The sequence below is a fragment of the Lepisma saccharinum genome, chromosome 23 (assembly GCF_977018435.1).
Source record: "Lepisma saccharinum chromosome 23, izLepSacc3.1, whole genome shotgun sequence".
NCBI classification, from domain to species: domain Eukaryota; kingdom Metazoa; phylum Arthropoda; class Insecta; order Zygentoma; family Lepismatidae; genus Lepisma; species Lepisma saccharinum.
In genome coordinates this window covers 35,759,677-35,780,808 of record NC_139251.1, presented here as the reverse complement: position 1 = coordinate 35,780,808, position 21,132 = coordinate 35,759,677, and the positions used below count along the sequence as shown (strand labels likewise).

Genomic DNA, 21,132 nt, shown 5'->3' with positions numbered 1-21,132 from the left:
AGATTCAAGATTATAATATAACTTTTAACATGGCTTTCTTCAGCAGTTTTAACAAAAATACTCTAGAAAGAATCTATAAGGTGATTAAGGCAGAAATTGTGGAAGCAAGGGTATTTCTTACTATCACCTTTGTATGGTAGTTAGTAAATGAAAGCTGAAATTAGATTAAAAAACTGAACTCTTTAACAAAAAAAAGTAAAAGCTGTAATTATTTAACTGGCAGAATGGTTGTGGGTGCTTTTAAGCATGCAGTCCTCACTGAAAATGTATTGTGTCACAAGAATGGTATATTCTACAGTGGCTTGCTCAATAGGCATGCATGACACAGACTGGCATTTGTGATATTCTTGCCTCTGTTCTTTTTATAAACGGAAAGCTACATGAATTCATGTTTTTTTTTGGATGTAGAAATTGTTCCTTGATAGAGAGATATAAATACGATTTTTTTATTTTAAGTTTGCATTTATCTTGTGAAAGAAAATTAAGCTTCAGGAACAATACCATAAGCCTTGCCTGCATAAATGTATTGGAAACTGCTTCTATGTATAGCCTTGATTGCAATACCATGTCAACAAGCACCTATTTCTTTAATACTCTTCTAAGAAATTACAGTATCGTTTAGATGTAACATGGCTACAATACATTTCTTTTATGTTATGTTTCCAAATAGCATATGAAGTAGTTGAGATAATAGAATGAAATAAGAAGCATACCAATAGCTTAGAAAGTATTTGCATTATCTAAATCTAAATTAGTTAAAGCATGTATCAAATAGAATTTGTATAACAGCATATACTAATGCCATGTATTTCAGCTAATTCCGGTCATCATCAGTGCTTACAAGTTATACTTTTCCTGGTATTACAGTGGAGTTCTACTCTCAAGGTAAACATAATGTGGGACTGTAAAATTTTCGTATAATGTAAGTTTACTGTATTGAGTATCACTAGTTCATGTACTTAACTTAATAATAAATTAATAACTTTGAAGGTGAGTTCTATCCAACATCCATGATAGAATAGTCATTACTTATTAGTAGTGTCTGGTAGTATTTTAATATTATTTCTGCACAAATAATTCTAGAAATATATAAAAGTAAAAATGAACTTTTTCTGGCATGAGTTATGAGACTAATTATTACAGAAAATTGTTTAAAAGTTAGGAAAAAGTGATAGGTTTTCAGTGTCAATACATTCCAAATTACTTGATAACATTTTTTAATCCTCAAGCAACTTCAGAGTTACTTTTAACATAAGAGAAAGGGAATATTGTTTAATTTAAAAATTGAATAATATTCATATGTTCTTTCTTTGTAATCGACAAAATTGTAATAGAAAAATTGCCATGTTTCATGAATTTTTACACATAAGCATACCTGGTGCTTCCATTAGATTCACCAAAAAATGTAAAATAGTATTTAATACAATTTGGAGCTTTTTTGACAATTGCCAACATTTCAAAAATTTCATGTTAAAAACTTCAAAAAGTAGATGTCAAGTGTTGATTGGAATACCCCATATTAAGAAATGATCAAAATCTCATTATTCCATTGGAAGTATTTACCCAAACCAAGACTTGAAATAAAGGTTTTTTAAACATACGATCAGCATTGAGTACCTTGAGAAAGAAAATGTTAGTTTTTTCAAAATGTTGACAATCAAATTAATTCCAAATTGCATGTATTATTTTATATCTACGTTTATAACAGAGCAGTGCACACAATCAGATAATTCTACTCTGTTATATTAAAGGAATTTTATGCATATTATCTACTACTATTTTCTGTCACTGACGGGTAAAAACTTGCTTGCTTGTCCCTTTTCTTTGTGTGTGTGAGAGTAACAGCATAGTGGTTGCCAGCCATCCTGTGTGCAATTCTGACTTTAAGAATATAGAAGAATAATGAAGGCTCTATAACTGCAATTAAAATAATTGCAACCTACCTTACTGGTTCTGAATATTCATTCCTTTGTTTTGACTTCAATCATCAGAGGTGTTCATTAGGAATGAAACGTTAGTTAATTTTCATAAAAAATAGGTAATTTGAGCCCTGATTGGGCTTGCATTTTTTGCTAAAATTTGTACGAAGTACATCTACTGTGTGTGTGTGTGTGTGTGTGTGTGCTGGGAGATACTAGACAATATTAAGTCATCGATGTTTCAAAGATAACAGATCCTGTTGTGGTATCACTGACAGAGACAGTTCCACAAAATAAAACAGGAAGTAAAAAATTAGGGCTGGCTCCATAGTTCAATTGGCATAGCCATGGCATGGTATGTCAGAGACCTGGGTTTGAGTTCTGGTCAAGCCTACATTTTTTATTGAAATATCTACATGAAAAAAATTTCGGGTTACAACTCAATGTGAGAAACCTCTCTGTTGAGTACAGTAGAACCTAGAATTTATATTTTTCAGGGATAGTAAGGGTGAAAAAACTTAAAATGTGATAAAATGGAAAATTTTATAGCTTCTTGATTTGTTAGGGCCATGAGAATTTAATGTAAAATCCAGGAAAATGAAATTGAGGTCTCACTGTAGTCTTTTGCATATAATTAGGGATCGGACAGGATAATTGATACCCTAGCACTATTGACTTAAATAAGAATATTGGTGCATCGACTTATGAGTAAAATTGCTAATTATTGCATGGATCTGATATTTCTATAAGTCTCCTGTAACTTAGTGCAGAGTTCTGTCATTTTGCTATTATTTTTATTAATGTGGAGGTTTATCGTATATCCAAGTTTCATAAAGTAAATTCCAAATGTGCAGTTTCTTTTTTAAGTAAAAACCTGGTTGCCTACACATTAATTGATAAAATAAATGGACCATTGAGATTCCTCATGATAATTTATAATCTCATATCTGATTGGTTGAATATTGGTTATTGGTAGGGTTGAGTTGATACCACTTTGATCCAATAACAGTGCTAATACTCTACTCATTTACACTCATATTGATACTTGGAAATTGAAACAATGGAAAGTAATTCGAAATATCTATGAATTTTAAAACAGATTCAAATTAGAACTGTATCATATCCCCGGCCGGTTCAAATCCGGGAACTTTTCTAATGATGGAAGCGGCCCCGGCGTCCACCCAGCGTCGAATAACATGGGTACCTGGGGGAAACCCTGGGGGGTAAAGGCAGTCAGGGGCTGGATCACACCCCCTATACGCCTTCATGGCATGGTGCTATGCACAGGGGAACACTTTACCTTTACCTTTTTATCATATCAACCTACCAGTTATGTTTTAAAATATTCACAATTTAACAAAAGATAATTATTTAATCACTCAACCCCTTTCTCGCCTCAATGTTGTTGTGAACATAAACATGAAAATTATTCATTTTTATAATGGTGAGGATATTTAGACTCTGCAAAAGTGTTGCACGGCATTTTTTGCAGACTCCACAAAACAGCCGGACCTTGGAAAAGTACCCAATTGATACTTTCCACTATTTTTACATTGATATCTACTGTGTCCTAGCTTCAAACTGTCCACAAATGAAGCTTCATTCCTTTATGATAGTTGTGCCTTTGTAGAGGTGTTCTTTTGATGCTGTAATGTGCACGGTGTACACATCCAGGGTTGTGGAGAGAGGAGTTGGACTTGCATGGTGTTTTTTTTGCAGGTAGGAAAATAGTTGTCCTACTTTGCAATATTGTTTTCTTGATTTTTGCAAGTAATCTTTTGTCACTGTTGATAGAGATTCCAGTTTAATCATATTGAAATTTTGTTCATGGCTTGTTTTGAGTATTGAGTTTTTCTAGAAGATCCTCTCTTTTAAAAAAATCTTGAGTGAGACAGGTGTATGTCATTCTATAGATTGCCCATTTGTTTTAATGTGCTGAGATGAGCCAGATTCAGCATCTTGCTCATTTTAATACAATTCCTGATCGTATGAGTTCTTCTGGTAAATTGTTCACGAGTGTCATACTCTGATAATTTTCATCAACTGTTCCTTTTTAATTGTAAACACCTTTTTCTATTTGAGACATCATGTACTGTTTAATTGATGTACTGTATTTCTGCTTTGCAAATGTAATTGGTTTTCTCCGATTCATGTTGAAGGACCGCTGCCTTAACTTAATAAAGGTTATAGCTTCTGGGATGGAGATAGTCACTGCTTGTTTGTTCCTGGGTAGTGGTAGTTCCTGTTTCTTCTGTCTGGTGGCGCTGGAGGGTGTTTCATGGCTTGAGTTGTTTGCTGTGTTTTCTGTTGGCAGTAGTTTAGGTTTGCATTGTCTGGCAGTGGTGGTGGGTGGTGATTGGTAGGTTAAGTTGCCTGCTGTGTTGTGCTGCTTAGCACAATGCAGTTTACATTCCTTAACCGGGTGATGGCAGGTAGGTACGAATTTGTTCTTACTGTCTGGGATTTTTTGAAGTATGGGGTGCCAAGTCTGTACCTCCCATAATACCTTTAATTGGGGTGTATTGTGTCAGTGCTAACAAAAGAAGAGATGTGTTCTGAGTAGGTCATAGAGTTCAATGTATTAACATACGTGAATGGAGATTATGTAGGTCCATTATGGTTTTGACAGTGGCAGAAAAGCTAAGTAAAATCAACCAATTTTAATAATAATCCAGCATGCATATAGCAGCCAATACAGATTGATTGATGATTAACCTTTTCCATTCCTATAATTACTTTTATTTTCTGTAATGACTTATTCATAGAATTCTCAATTTAAAATATATGCAGTTATTTTTATTATAATAATTTTAACTTCATTCAAATAAAGCAAAGAAGTATAATTTTAAGCATTATAATGACACTATACCTGGGGAATGCATAGTAATTCCTTGTAATATAAGTTTCCTGGCACTAGTTTCGATTCTACTTTATACCTTTGGTAATCTTCCTAACTAAAATGGACAACATAGGTTGTATAGTATGAGCACACACACACACATATATATATATTAAAGCAAGTATTTGGCTGTAGTTTTAGTGTTAGTGTCTGTGCAGGACATTATGGCATTGTAGGACCTTTGATCTGTGTTGGAAATTATTTATTTTGAGTTTTTTTTGTTTTCAGTCCACTTTATGCAGAGATAGGCTAATCGGGACTGGACTTATAGTTTAAAGTGGGATCTGAACCACTGTGCAATGTGCATCAACTGGGTATCGAACCATGGACCCCCTGATTACAAGGCAATGATATTACCACTACACCATCAGGGAGGCTGATTTATTTAGTAACTGTTGCTTATATTAAAATTTGAAATTCCCAGGAATTAGATTTGCCTGGGGTTCGCTATGAACCATTCAAGTGAATCTTCACATGTATTTTATTCTTCATTGTCTAAATATTTGTAAAAGAAAATAGGCTCATAATACAACTAGATAAATACTAGTCTATGCAAAGTGCTAATCTTCCATAATATCTGTGTAACACTTTAATGTAAGAAACACATTTAAAAATAGTAGTCATTATGTTCGCCCAATATCCCTTATCAAACGTGTAGAATATTTTTTTGGAACATTTCATGTGCATAGGTTAGATTCTCACACCAGGCTGTTGTTCTGCTGAGTAACATGTTTGCAGGGCACAATGGCACTGCTGCCCAGAAACATATCATATTACAGAATCCAGCTGTGTGCATGAAATGCTCCTCCTGTTAAGAGAACTTAACTCTAAATTCATAGCAACAACACAATTAAAATTCAATTCTTACACAAATATACAGGATTTCTGTGTAACTTGCATATAAACATAATTTGTATCAATTTCAGTGACTTGCCATCAATATTCCTAAATGGCTGTTGACAGAACTTCATTCAACATTATTTTCTGTGTGAACACCGGCTTGGTAGTCAAGCAAATTGAGAGTTGACTTTCAATCTTGCCTCTTAAGTTCCTAGATTTGAGTCCTGGCCTTGGTATGGGATTTCTTTGTGACTTCCCCATGAGTTTCTTCTTATCGTCATTCATCCTCATGGCAGAAAGTCAATCTAAAAATAACAAAAATGCAACTGCAACAAGTTTTTGTAGCTGCTGCCATGAGTCACCAAAATGTATATGTATATATTTTTTTTAAGTTACACAGAATTATTTGTTTAAGAAGTGGACCATAAGTAATTTATTAAAATTTTGCATTCTTAAATATTAGGACTGAGTTGATACCACTGATGATACTCTCACCAATTCCCACCAGTACCTGAAAATTATAACAATTCAAAGCAGTTCTAAATATTTATGGCAATCTGCCATAGTCTTACTTTAAAACATTCATAATTCCACATGAAATAACAATTTAATCACAAAATTCATTTCTCCCCCACAATCTTGTTGTAAAAATTATGAACTTTGGATATATTCCATTATATCTAGGCTTTGCAAAAGTGTTGGATGGCATTTTTGCAGACTCTGCAAGAGACTGGTAGAGTATTGGCAAGTAACAGTAATTTAATTCCAGCCGATGGTATCGTCTCAGCCCTATTAAATATAAGCCTTTGTGCATTCGAAAAGTAACTATACACTTATATAAACATGATTATATATTGAGGGATTGTGTTCTGTGTGCTGCGAGTAATGTTTTCTGCAAAGGTTGGTAATCCTGAGTTGTGTGCAGTTTGCTTACACGAGCCAGTCAGGCTTTGAGACGAGAAGGTGTGTCTGGTTCATTGTGTATTCATTGCATGACAGGTGTATAGTTACTTTTTGAATGCACTGTATTTTAATTTCTAAACTGTGAAAACTATTTTCGCATACTGAAAAGTTTATAGTCCCACATAAATGTAATACCAGGAAATACAATCTCTCTCTATCATTGAAAAATTAATATCAAAATTGTTGAAGAAAAGATAATTGATGACGATTGATTGCAGGTTGTGTAGCTTTCTTGTTTAGCTTGAGACCAAATCGCCTCATGGAAATGCATTCTCTTCGCATGGTGTTCTTGAGATTTGAACAAAGAATTGGCATGAGTCTGCGTCACTGTAGCTCCCTCGACTCCCTCTCTTATCCTGTCACCACTGTTTTACCATTGTGGCAAACCTTTGTACTATATTGCTGTAAAAGTGGAGTGTTCTGATACACAAAAGTATTTTTTTTTCTTTTTGTAAATGTAACATTTTATTCTGTTATAATTGGGTGATTGGAGTGGAAAAAGTAATAGTGTAGAAATGTTTTGTGTACTAACTCTGATAATACTTATTTTGTCTTGTGTGTTTTTTTTTACAAATGATATTGCTTTCTTGCCCCAAATCTGGAGCCTACATCAGTATGTAAGGTAGCATATAGCATCTGATAAATTGTGGCAAAGCAGAATTTTGTCCTGCTAACTGTTTGATTGCCCTAAAGTTACATTTGCAATTGTTTAAAATGGCAGAACATAGTAACAAAACTTCTTCAAAGCAATGGAAATCATTAAATATGTATTATACTGTATAAATTATTCTGATTTAATAGTTCCATTGAAGGTTTTTGCAATATATATTGAGTGCATCACAATTTAATTTTTTAATTTTTTATTATCGGATTTTAATTGTATTCGTTCATTGTTACTTAAGTAGAAGATCAATGCAAACAGTTCTAAGTGTTTCTCTCATAGATTTAAAGTGTGTGTGTTTACATATTTATATAGTTATTGTATCACTACTTAAAAGAATGGAAGATCTACCTGTGTGACCGAACCCCGATGTGGACATGAGTATTTCTTTGTGGATGCCCTTCATCAATTTCATCTAATCATTACTCATCCTCATTATCACAATCTTAAGAGGCAGCAAAGCAACATAAAATCAAAAATATAAATGTGAAAGGATGCAGAAGACACATGTGTGTTTCATATATGTGCCCTACAGATCTTCAATAATAACAACGGGATACAAAGTGGCTCAAGAAACATCACAAACCTTCAATCACAAAAGAGATAATTATATGTATTGTATTACTCACTGTAATAAATTTTAAAATTCTGGTAAATGTCAAATGAAATGTAAAGAAAATATACATATTTGCTTTCACATTTGAAGTAAATCTGAACAGTTTTGAGCAATTTGCACATTGTTGTAAAAAGAAGTTGTAATGTAAAAGCAAACCCAACCAAAGAAAATAATTAATAGTAATGAACCGATTAGTCAAGAGTTGTATTCTTTAAACATGTTTAATCTGCAAAAGATATTTTGTAACTGATGAAAATAGGGTATGTTCTCCAAACTGTTCAGATTCACTTTTTTTCTTGCACGTAAGTGAATGTTTTCTCATGTATTTAATTTTAAAACATATTATTAAAAAGCGAGAATATTGTGATTTTAAAATTAATGTGTGTATTTTACAATATGCAATTTACTGGTAACATTATGTAGCAATTGGAAGGTACAAATGTCAAAGAAGTTTTGTAATACATTTTGGGTAAGCTCAATATCTGACAACTGAAGGATTTTGTTTCAACTCCTTGACTAGCCATGGGTTTTTCTTTTCAAGTATCCCCTAGTCATTTTTTTCAATTTTATCTAATCATCATGCATTGTCATAGTGAAGCAGAAGCTGAGGATTAGGTTCTGAATGCTCCTACATGTTTACATAAGTGGGTTAACATGGATGTTATTGCTGTAGCATTTCCACACTTTCCTCTCTACATTTTCCATGCACATTATATATACAGGGCGATTCAGTAAAAGCATGGTAAAAGGGAAACAGGTGATGCATCACTTGGAGATAGGGATCATAAGGGCCGGAGAAGCCAACATACTGGGATATGAATTGAAACATGTCGGGTGCTAGCATGCACCATCATTTATATTAATGACAAATAAGTGACATGTATGGACATACAATGGGTAGCAACATTTATTGACATTGATTTTCGTATAAGTGTTACATGTTTGTACATTTGGAAACTGGTGTCATAGCATTGACAACGAACAAGTAGGTGCCTCACAACCAGAGATTGCGACTGAAATTCAGTTCGAATTCTGGTTCGGGTCAGACTGAATCACTCCTCACTCTATCAGTTCGGGTTCAGCAAAATTGGATAGGTAATTCGGTCTCGAACTCAATTGACGCTGGCAATTTCTATTCCGACCCATATGAACCGAAACTCTAATACATATTGCCATGCAGCGAAACTTGCTTGCAATTGCCACTGTGGTTTCCTCCACCTTCCCTCTTGCAAGCAGCACAACACCAATCTGCTAGCCGATAGCACTGACGTCAGTAACCTACAAGTAACAGTACACAAAACAAAATAGCGATCCTGTGGGGGAGGTATGAAAACCTTCAATCGTCATGCAGGAAAACTGTTTCTTGAACTGGTTCACATTCTATTCCACACCGATCAAACCCGAACCAAATATGCTGCATTTAATTGCACGAAAACTGAAACTATAACCTGAACAAAAACATTTCGGTACTCCCGAACTCAATCTTCCTCTCAAAAAATTCATTTCAGTGAACTGTTAATGTGCCTTGCAGTAAACCAGTAGATGCCAATTCCAGTTCGAACCGAAATTGAACCAAAATTTTGTGCTCACTTCGACGAGACAGAAACTTGCCTCTTCCATTTTAGTTCAGGTTCAGGAAAACTGAAAGTACGTCGGAATAAGTTCCACCCCCCCCCACCCCCCCCCCCCCCCCCGTTCAATTTCAGTCGTGATCCCTGCTTAACATTTTTTTTCCAAAATGACTACCACCTTTCACAATACAAGCATGACAGCAGCATACCAGATTCTGCCGCACCCTTTTAAATATCCCAGACGTGTTACAAGTCACATGACAGGCAGTAACAATCCTGGCAACTAATTCCATGTCTGTGTTCACTGGGATCTCATAAACAATTGATTTGAGATATCTTCTGATGAAAAATTGAGTGGGTTCAGGTAAGTGGCATTGCATGCTATGGAATACGGTGTTCCCATCCAATCCAGTGAGCAGGAAAGGTAACATCCAGATGGTTATGGACATCCATGCTGAAATGAGGCAGTGCACCATGTCTTGGTATGCTTGCTTCTCCATTCTATTCTAGCTTCCTTATCTCCAAGTGTTCATTTGTGCATAACCTATTTCCTGTTTTCTTTTTACACACTTTTACTGAATCAGCCTGTCTATGTACACCCCCCCCCCCCCCATCCACACACACATTGTGCTACAAAGCCAGAGGTCCCAGGTTTGAGTTCTGTTCAGGCATTTGTGTATCATTTTAACTCATTCAAACTTCTGAATGTGAGTTTCAAAGTACTTTGTTGACTGATATCTTATTTTATTCTTTGTTGTTATCGTATATTGTGTCTTGTCTTGCTTTATTTTCTATCCAACCCCATGTTCAGCTTGTGCAACTGTTTTAGAACATTTTATAGAACGACATTATCTGCAAAAGCTAGACATTACATTCTTCTATTTAAGATTTCCCCCCCAGGATGTACTTCAATCTTCCTAATCACATGTTCTAAACACATATTGAATAGTAATTTGGATAAACTATTTCCCTATCATATTCCTTTATCAACTCCAAAATTTTCCAATAGTTGATTTTGTACTTAAAACTTTCATTTTGAATTTCTCAGTGTCATTTCTATCAATTTGCTACTTTCTCTGGGATATCTATTCCTCTCATAATCTTATATAGATGCTTGTTGATAATCTTTGTTTCTACATTGGCTTGTCTTCTTGTCTGAACTCCAGTTGAAGATTTTGTACACCCCTGTCTCAAATCTGTTTAAGTTCAAAGATTTATTTTGATTGTTTTGGTCCTCCTTATTTTAACATTTCTTCAGTGATCTGACTATCTATCTGTCTTACTGCCACTGATACTTTGGATTACCTTAGAAATGTCTACAAATCTGTCAGGTTTTGTACTACTTCATTGCACTGATATGCATATCTCAGATCCTCTATTGTACTACTTTCCCTCGAGTCTAATAATTCTTTGAAGTATTGCTAAGTATTTCTGTTTTATCTCCAATTTGCATCTGCAGTAAAATAACTTATCAATACTGCTTTGCAGAGAACGGGACATTTCTAACCTACCTTTAGGTCATCTCAGACATGATATAAACTTTAAGTCTTTTGATGAATTATGGTGAGCATCTACACTACATGTTAGTCAGCAGTGTACCCTCAGATATCAATAAAGCAGATGCTCCGATAAGGCATCTGATCCCTCGACTACAGCCAATCTGCGACACTGCTGCTGTCACCAGCATTACCAGCAGCAGTGGCATCTCAGTTGGTTCAAGACGGTTGAAGGGAGCAGATGGCTGTCTCTGAGCTAAGAAGTAAGAATGGTCAGCAGTCAGTACACTTCCACACTTGGAAAGAAAACATGGATTCGGGGGGAAAAACAGTATTAATCTTGAACAATTTTCTTCAATTACACTATCGAAATCATACATTTTTATCAGCTTACATCATCATTCTAATAAACAACTTCTGCTAGCAACCAGAAAAGAACTTTCAAGTTAGTCAATTACCATTCAACAGAATTGCGCCAAAATAAATTTGATGTTATAATATGACATAAGTCTTGCTTTTATGTTTAACATTTGAAGCATCGAATTATTGAATCATATGGGAGCATAACAATTTGCTGCCTTGTGATACATGTTCCTTATTTCTTTCATATTATGAAGTTCGTTTAATTCTGACAGGTTCTCTTCCTCTCACTGTTGTTTTTTTTACCTTATACCATTTTCTTCCTCTCAAACCTGTCCAACTTGGTGAAGGATCATCTCTCACAGTTCCCACGATAACTGCTTGTCTGTCAGGGTTTTGGCCCTAAGAGAGCCTTCAGAACTGACATGCAGTATGGTGATTTCATATCGACAAGAAGCATAGCCAGAAACTAGGAAAAAGAGCATTCTCTGCATGTGTGAGCAACAGACCAAAGTGGCATGATGCACTCGATTGAGAAAACAGCCCAGTCCAAGTGTCACACAATCGATAAGTGGCCGTTGCAGCTTGTATGTTACTCCTGTGTGAAACTCATAACTCTATGGCCCTTTGAGAGCCAAGGCATATAAGTGACTTTTTCATTGGTTGACATGTGGTCAGCGCATCAAGTCCTGTCGCCACTGTTTTTCTGTCTTTCGAGACCAGATCCCGCTACTTCTTTTCAAGTATCTCCCCCCACCAGCCCCCATGGCAGAGTGGTAATCACACCATGCTGCACTACGACACCAGGGGTTCTGGGTTCGAATCCCGGCCTGGGCATGGAGTGAGTGTTAATTCATCAATTCCATCATCTCATCACTCATTTCCATCTTCGCAAATTAGCCAAAAGTGGGTCAAAAAGCAAAGTAAACTAAAGCAAATATATCTCCCAAATTGTCTCCTGATGCTGGGTCAATGCCGAAATTTTGGGGGTTCCCACCAGGAATCCAACCAAGGACCACTCACAACAAAGATAGGGGCATTAACCATTTGGCTTCATGGGAGCCCTACTTCTGCATGTCTTTCTAAGTGGCAAGTGTCAGTTGTTGCTTGTCACTTGGGTCTGATGTGAAAAGCTTACTACCTCAGACTTTGAAGATCCTTTTTCAACTACGTCATACAATGCAGTAGTTTGCTTGTTTTCATCTTCCCTGGTATTCCCCAGAACCTTCCATGAAAAATGTACCCATCCCCCATCTGAGGAGGCACGTGATGGGGAAACTTCCAACCCCTCATTAGAAACTCCAGTGTACAGGGTGAAGCAAAAGTCAGGTTACATAGGTGAATGGCCACCATGGTTACCAGACCGAACACTCTTGGAATTTTACTTGTGGGGATATGTGAATTATATCATGCATGATAAGAAAATTAAGAGCCTGGACCACCTCAAAAGATTTCAGGCACCATCTCCCAAATCACCCCCACCACAGAAGTCTTACGGAACTGCGAGTGTTGAATTTAAGCATGTATTCAAACTCATTGTGTTCATATGTAACTATAACCATTACATACAGTTATGTGTATGATTGTGTGCACATATTTGTTTTCCCATGTAAACTGACTTTTTTATGCTCACCCTGTATAAAGACCATTAACAGCAGCAATGGGACTCTATTCACTGATTGCACATTACCAAATGAAAGACTGGAAAGACCTAGCATACAAAGGGGCTACATGCCACATCATCTAGCAGTTTAGAGTGGACATAAATGCAAAAGCATTCACATGAAATAATGCCATCTTCAATGTGATATTTTACACAAAATTAAATTGTAGAAGTGGAAACTATTTACCAGACAGAGTTCAAGTTGATTTTGTGTTTTCGGGAAAACATCACACTCTTGTAAGAAGTGAAATGTTTTCTTCCTCCCTCCTATACAATAATTCATGTATCATATTCTCATATGTATATACCTATATACAAATCAAGAAAACTGAAATATAACTTGCTTAAGCACAGATCGAGCTTACAACCCAAGAATTCTCAAAATTCCAATTTGGTGTTTTTAAGTCCACTTTATGCACAGTAAGGCTAATCGGGACTGGACCTACAGTTTAAAGTGGTATCTGAACCACTATGTTCCTCCACCGGGAATCGAACCAGAGACCCCTTGATTACAAGGCGACAATGTTTTCACTGCACCATCAGGGAGGCCCAATTTCTTAAAGAGAACTGTAACATGTATTTGTAGCTCTTGTATCATTCAATATATAAGGTAAAACTGTTATATTTTTCTTTCTTCAATGCAAAAAGTTTTAATCTCAAGAGAAGGTTGATTTACTTTTAATTTTGAGATTGCCATTCTAATTTCTTTATTATGTTCAATTATTTTTGATATCTGAGTTCATTTGTTCTACACTTTAGTCTATATTAATTTTTTTCCTATCTTTCTATATTCTTATAATAGTAACTTTTATCTGCAGGAACGCTACTGAGGTAAGCAGTATTATTTTTTTTCCTCTCCTTCTGTAATGAAAACATTGCTTTTGTTTGCAGCTAAACTTTAAAAACAATTATTGTTGGGAAAACTATAATGTAGACTGATGCTTAAAAGAGGCAAGAATTATAATGCAGTGCCTCTGTGTATAAATATTCCAGAAGTATGTTTTTGTGAAGCAGTATGTAAATTATGTTCTAACTATTTTCAACATATACTTCTTGGTGCTCCCTTCAAAATATTGTAATATTCATGGGCATCACAAGGGGTCAGAGTGTAACCAGTCTTGTACCTCCCCCTCTCCTGAAAGTTGGCATAATTTGTTTCAAATTCGAAAATAGCATATTATTTTTATAGTGGATAACAGAATTGCATCCCAACATAGAAGCCAAAGTAAAAAATATGTTAGATCAAAAAGTTGACCTGCAAAATGCAGCAAAAAAGTCAGAACATCGTGTTTTCATGTTCTACCACTTAATCCAAAAGATAGTTTTCAAAATTTCCAAACTGAGATTTTTATATGGGGTGTCATAAAATGTACATATTTTGGCTAAATTTCCCCTTTACTTTCAAAGATTTTTATGAATGAGACATGCAAAATATTAATAAAAAGTAGAGTAACTAGATTTCAGTGCATTAACTGTGTAAAATTTAAACAAAAATAAAAACAGTTGCGCTGGATCATAATTTATCTGGTGGCTAATGTAGAAGAGACTTCCAAAGGATGTAATAAAATTGGCAATTCAAATAATAGTTTATTTGTATTATTAGTCTGTAGTAATAATTGTTATATGATTATGATTATTGTTTATATTGCTCACTTTTATGTCAATTACCTGGTCCTCTCCCTTCCCCCTACAAACATTTCTGTTTACAGCCATGGTAATACTGTCTTGCTCCTGGTCCCATGTTAATGGTGCCCACTTATAAATCCTATATTGGGGGCTAGAGATGTCATATTTATGAAAATTCGAGACCTTTTTCTTTTATCACTGAAATACCTCAAGTAGGAATGATTGAAATTTATAACAGATTTCTATCCAAAAAGGAAACGTGTCAACTTCACTATACCAAATGGCCTCCCGTTACACAGTAAATAATAAAGTAATGCTCGTGAATATCTTTGAGGTATTTCAGTGATAAAAGAAAAAGTTCTCGAATTTTCATAAATATGACATCTCTAGCCCCCAATCTAGGATTTATAAGTGGGCACCATTCCAATTATTTTTGTTTCTGAGATGATGTAACAACTTCAATAATTCAGTCAGAAATGACAAAAGGGTTTCCCATTATGAGTTTTATTAGATAGATGTCTATTAGACATTGGAGGAGTGTTCGATGAAGATTTGCCTTGACTCACTTCCATTGAACGGGAGACATGAAAATTGTCCTTTCCAGAGTCTCGCATTTTAACTTGGCTGGTTAGGAGGGAACCCAGGTTTGATACTCCGCGAGGCATATAGTGGTTCGGATCCCACTTTAAACTGTAGGTCGAGTCCTGATCAGCATTTCTGTGCATAAAGTGGACTTAATCAAACATGGTGTTGTAGCATGACCAATTGCTTACAACAACAATCGTGCTCACACATTGCAGCCAGTGGTGGCAATTCTGACTTGCTCCCTGCAGAAATGAACAAGAAGCCTGACTTGCTCCTTTCAGAAATGAACAAGAAGCCCTATATAAATGAAGTGTTTCATAACTTTCCCTGTAGTTTCCAGTTCGTAAGGTTTTTACATGTGAAAGAGATCAAACTGTAATGTTAACAACAACACCATTAAGTGAGCCTCCCCCATGGCATAGGGGTATCATCACCACTTTGCAATCAAGGGATCCCGGGTTCGGATTCCAATCTAAGTTGTAGGTTCAGTCTCGATTAGCCTATCTATGCATAAAGTGGACTTTAAACAACAATTCGTAAGACACGAGAGGTACACTACAAATTCAAACAGACAAATGCCATGAAATGTGCAGGAAAAATTGAACAAAAAGAAGCAATAATAATATAGTTACATGTGTGCTGTGATGAATGCTATACAAATAGTATTTATGCTATTACTATAAAATGTTTATTTCATTTTCTACCTTGAGTGCTAAATTCTATATACCAATTTGTACATTATAAAGATCATTGTACAAAATATTGTCTGCACTGTTAGAACAGTAATAGTTTTTACATTTGTCCAAAACATTTGCATGGTATTCAACAAACAGAGGAGCCATGGTGGTCTAGTCCGTGGTGCATCTGCCCTCCCCCCACCCTCTGCATATCTACTAAATGTATGACTTTATGGTGCAATGCAATATGAATGGAAAATTACCTTTTTTTCACCAACAAACAAGGACTCTTTGAATAAAGAAAGATTTCATCAATTACAATTTCAGTGATGTTTCATAGAGATTTTGTGTGGTGCAGCCTTGTCCGCTCTTTCCCTTCACCACAGGGTCTGCAAGGCCCTTACTGCATCCACTGGTGGCAATATGGTCCACGTAGGAATGCATCTTTCTATACGTACATTTTCATATCTCTGTGCCCACTGGTAGTGGGTCAGAACAAATCTTTATATTCTAAGTCAAGGTTTTTGTTAGTGGAAGATTCAAGATATTAGCACATTTTAAAGTTGAAAAAGTTGAATTCTTAGAATGTATTTATGATAGATTCATAACTGTTTGTATTCAATTTTGTATTATATTAAGGATAGTTTTTTGATTACTTTTATTATTATTTTAACACTTTCTGCCCCTCCCTCATTCCACCTTTTCAAAAACTCCTATGACAAACCATTGCTCCACATATTATGTGATTAAAATAAGAACTTTACGTGAGCAGGGTTTCAATAGGTCAGTGTTGCAAATGCATTTGTTTGACATAATTTTGATGGTAATAAATGTTGTGTGTATATATGTGAACATATTTTTCCACATGAAAAAATATCAAACTGTTTGATAAAATTGCATTGAATTTTACTTCTATTCACTCTATAGCATCTAATTTGTTAACATTAATGTTTGTAAAAAGTTTAGAAATTAACAAATCTTAAATATTGGTCAGATTGATGTAGCATTGTGTATAAAAATTTTTCAATTCCTCCAATCACCCATATATTTGTGTATGTATTTTTATTTAATTGACATCTCTACTTTTCTTGTACACTTACAAATACTTGAAAATGTTTATATACAGTTCTTGTGCTGCGATGCATAACTGTTTCTTTTATCTATGTAATCACACAGCACATTCCACTTTTACGTAGTATACAGTTAAGGATAGACAGTCAACACATACATATATTGTTTTGAAAGTCTTGTACTAACAAGGTTATTTTTGTGTAGCATCATATTTTTATATTATGTATAAAATAGTACCTAATGTGAACATACATTTTTTTGTTGACTGTCATAATCCTATTATCCAAACCAAGGGAGCAAGATTTATACCCCTCATTATGTAATATACCAATTCCTATTGCCAGTGTCTGGTAATTCAGTTAACAAATGGCGTTTTATGAACACTATATACTAGTATCTCATTATCACTACATAAAACTTGTTTCATGACTTTTTTTTTGTATCCTAAAGAGATACTATGTTTTATTTTCGTTATACCCCATTTACCACACAATGTTGATTGAATTACTGGGGATTGGCGCAAAATGTTTATGTAAACATGATTATCCCTGTGCTAGTGTTTAAGGTTGTCCTTATTCAATGTTGAATACTGATTTTTGTGTGTGTTTTGTGTTTTTTTGGCCTCACTTCTAGTATCACAACCAAAGCGTCTTATACAAGAAGACGCTACACTACATGAATACTGCCTTCACAGCCCTGTTTACCATAGAATGTATGCTCAAGGTGGTCGCGTTTGGAGTCAGGGTAAGGAGAGGTTGCCATAGCAACCAAATGCAATATGGCTTCCCTTTCAACTGATTTTTATTCTGAAATGCTGCCATTTCAGTACTCTTAAACAATCAACAGGATTATGGTTCATATATATACTTATATTTATGTATAACAAAAAAACAGGAAACTATTTTGTGATTTTTTGCATTAATTTTAGACAAGAACTTGAGAACTAAGCTGGATAATACTGAAATACTTGTGATTTTTTTTTTTCATTATTATTTCAAAACCTTGACTTTTCCTTTTGACCTTCAACAGGTCCATACCCTATCTCAAAGTCCGAGTTGTAATCCGAGTGTGGACTCTGTAAAGGCATCTCGGTGCCAATATCTCTCTTTCCAGAGTATCCAACCCTCCCTACTCTGGCCCTTAGGCCATTGTTGTGGAACATAGCATAATTGCATGATTCTGGGAATGCTTTGATTGTTTTGCATGCAACATTACGGAATGTTTGAAGTGGACTCGGAATGCAAAATTGTCTTGCGTGCCTGGCATGAAAAAATAAAGCAAAAAGAAAATGTTATGGGTCTGACCTTGCATGTGCTTGCTTGTGTATGGAAACTATTGATATGAGAACCTGCATGATAGTGTCTTGCACCATGAGAAACTAACTGCTTGCTGCATATGTTAACCATGTAGACTTGTGCATACTGAAATCAACCCCTTCCCATTGTATAAATGCCCTTTTAGTAAATCAGTCCACTGATAAGCTTCTTTCCTTTACAGCCAAACATGATTCAACTGCAAATATAGGACTCACATATTGGAAATGACCTTTTAATTAACTATATATCTCATATATGCACATCTTGCTTACAAATTCAGTATGTTCGTATAGTTGAGAAAGAAACACTAATGTTGTAGTTTGACGTGTGAATGTTACTTCTAAAAGTTAAACAAGATGACGCATATATGATTTTAACTCATTGGTAATCCGTGTGACTCATGAATGAGCTCACATGAATTTTTTTTTGCCTGTGTTTGGGTAGTGTTTTTTTTCTTTGCTTGAATTCTCATAGTTTTATTTGTATTCTTGTTAGGTAAGTGATAAATATTCTGTAAACAAATCTATTTTACGTGGTGAGAAAAAAAAACATATTTGCTCGAATACCCTAACTAGATCTCCCTCATAATTTGTGTTGTTCAAGTATAGATGTAACCTTAAGTTATCTTTTTTTTTCTCCTTTTTCCGTGAACTTCAATGAATCAATGCCACCTGGATTATACCATGTTGCGTCTGCCAAATGTCACCTGACTGGCACAACATTTTCACCAATCCAACTGCCTGCCTGGAAATTTGCTACTTAACTACATAGTTTGATGGTGCCCCACCACTATTTGTTGATGTCTTGAGCTATATGAACTCTATCTTCACCATATTTTTTCTACTAGAATGTGTGCTAAAAATCATGGCTTTCGGATTTAAGGTGATTCTTCTTTTTACACAAACTATATGGATTTTTTCGTCCATAAATTCTTGAGCTAAGTAGAATTTTATGAAGTTATGCTGTAGTCAAAAGCTGCAAAGATTTATACAGTAAAGCCTCAATTGTATGTTCTTCAAAGGGTTGTTACTAAAGAAAGTAAAATACAAAAACATATATATGTATATAATGCAGCGAAAATGTAGATTCTGAGAATGTAAAGATTAATGGCTTGCAGTATTTTGGCAAAACGTATTCATAAAACTACAGAATAACTTCAAAGAATTCCTTGTACACAGGTAGCATAATTTTTTTTTCTATATGGCTTGATTAAAACTTATTATGAACTGTTGACTTACATAGATGATAGTATGAATGCTGTTATATCACAAACATTGAGTAGGGGGATAGTGCTTTGCATGAAAACATATGCAACATAGCTCAAATGCAGTTTTAATAACAAAAATCAAATGACACTTGTCTAGTTATAACAAAACCTGTAATAATATCTAATTGCATCGAACAACTTAACAGTTTGAACTTTTTTTATATATGTATAATCTTTCTGCACAAAACAGTAATTGGTTTCTCTAATCTTATATCACAAGTGCATGTATAGAGTGCACGGGTAGCATATATACAGTCTGGAGAAGATTAGATAAATAATATTGATAATCGTTTTGCTATACAGTTTCAATTTGGATATAATATCTAAATATATATTTGCAGAAGAAATGCTGCATTATTTGAGCAAACTTTAATTTGACATGTTTAGCTTCAAATTTAAATAAGATTTTCAAGTTCCTTATTTGGCATGGATGATTTTTGTAATTATTATTATCCTTTACAATTGAGTTGTCAATTGAGAACAAAACAATATAAATCGTTTTGATAATTCTTAAAATTAGATATGGTCTCTGTAAAAGTAGGTTATTCTACTTAACACAATAATAAATTCATAATAGGCACATGCATTGAAAGTTTCATATTAAACCATCAAATCATCATGTGTCTTTAATGTATTAAAAAAAATAGTTTGCTAAATATTGACAGCAGTCCAAATATTAATCATTATAATGCTTGTTACAAATATGGTGATATTATATTTGTATTAATTTAAACATTATATAAAGGAAAAATGTTAATGCTGGTTCAAACCCATCCCATAATTAGTGGAAACATTACACTGATCAAATTTTTTTTCGAAAACTTTGTTTGGTTTAGTGGGAATTCTGCAAACATACATGGATGGCAATTTTTTTCCAATTCCATTAATGTTATTTCAAAATATATTATGGATGGGCCAATATTAAATTTTTGCCAATATCTAAATTGTACCAATATAAAATTTAGTGATATTCATATTTTGTCACTCCAATGTATATTTGCAAATCTTCATGAAGAACATAATTGGTTCATTATTCTCCTTCATTTATGTGTATAACAGGTTTCTGCACTGAATTTAACATTTGGGAAAGAAGCTGTAAATTTAGATACTTTCTTTATAACACCAGAGCATGTGAGTTACATGTTTATATTTGTAGAAACAATAACAAAATGGAATCATCTTGCACTTAATTACAGACTATTTACATGTATCAGATCGAAAAAATTATTGGTAATTTTACCAATAGACTAATATTCCTATATCAGCAGTAAATCTGTCCTGTGCCTAAAATATGTAAATATACATATGGATTTCTTGCCAGTACCAACATAAAATTTATTTTTAGCGAATATTCTTGAATGACCTTGAATGTTTTATTCGCACCCTTTGTGAATATATGTAAGAGAGGACTGCACAGGCTAAATAGTACTCTTATTTACTACTAAATATGCAAGAAAAAAAATTCAAAGGCTAAATTCATTACAGCCATTTGGTCACATACATTAGGTTATTGAACCATTCACTTCAAATAGCTTTTGTGCTTTTATATTGGATTGACACAATATCTGTTATCAGTATTAGCTTCGGTAAATTTTTAGTTGG

General features: G+C 34.4%; 1 protein-coding gene across 9 annotated transcripts in view; it reads left to right on the top strand.

Moving 5' to 3' along the window:
• The window catches only part of cac (calcium voltage-gated channel subunit cacophony), a 248,158-nt gene that overhangs the window by 122,457 nt on the left and 104,569 nt on the right, over positions 1-21,132 (top strand). For 6 of the 9 annotated variants that reach the window (XM_083109914.1, XM_083109915.1, XM_083109910.1 and 3 more), the window contains exon 21: positions 17,581-17,691. In XM_083109914.1, coding sequence (XP_082966040.1) covers positions 17,581-17,691 — 111 coding nt within the window. Of the gene's footprint in view, positions 1-17,580; positions 17,692-19,034; positions 19,146-21,132 lie in introns of all 9 variants that reach the window. The other 3 variants (XM_083109913.1, XM_083109912.1, XM_083109909.1) reach the window with 1 other exon arrangement.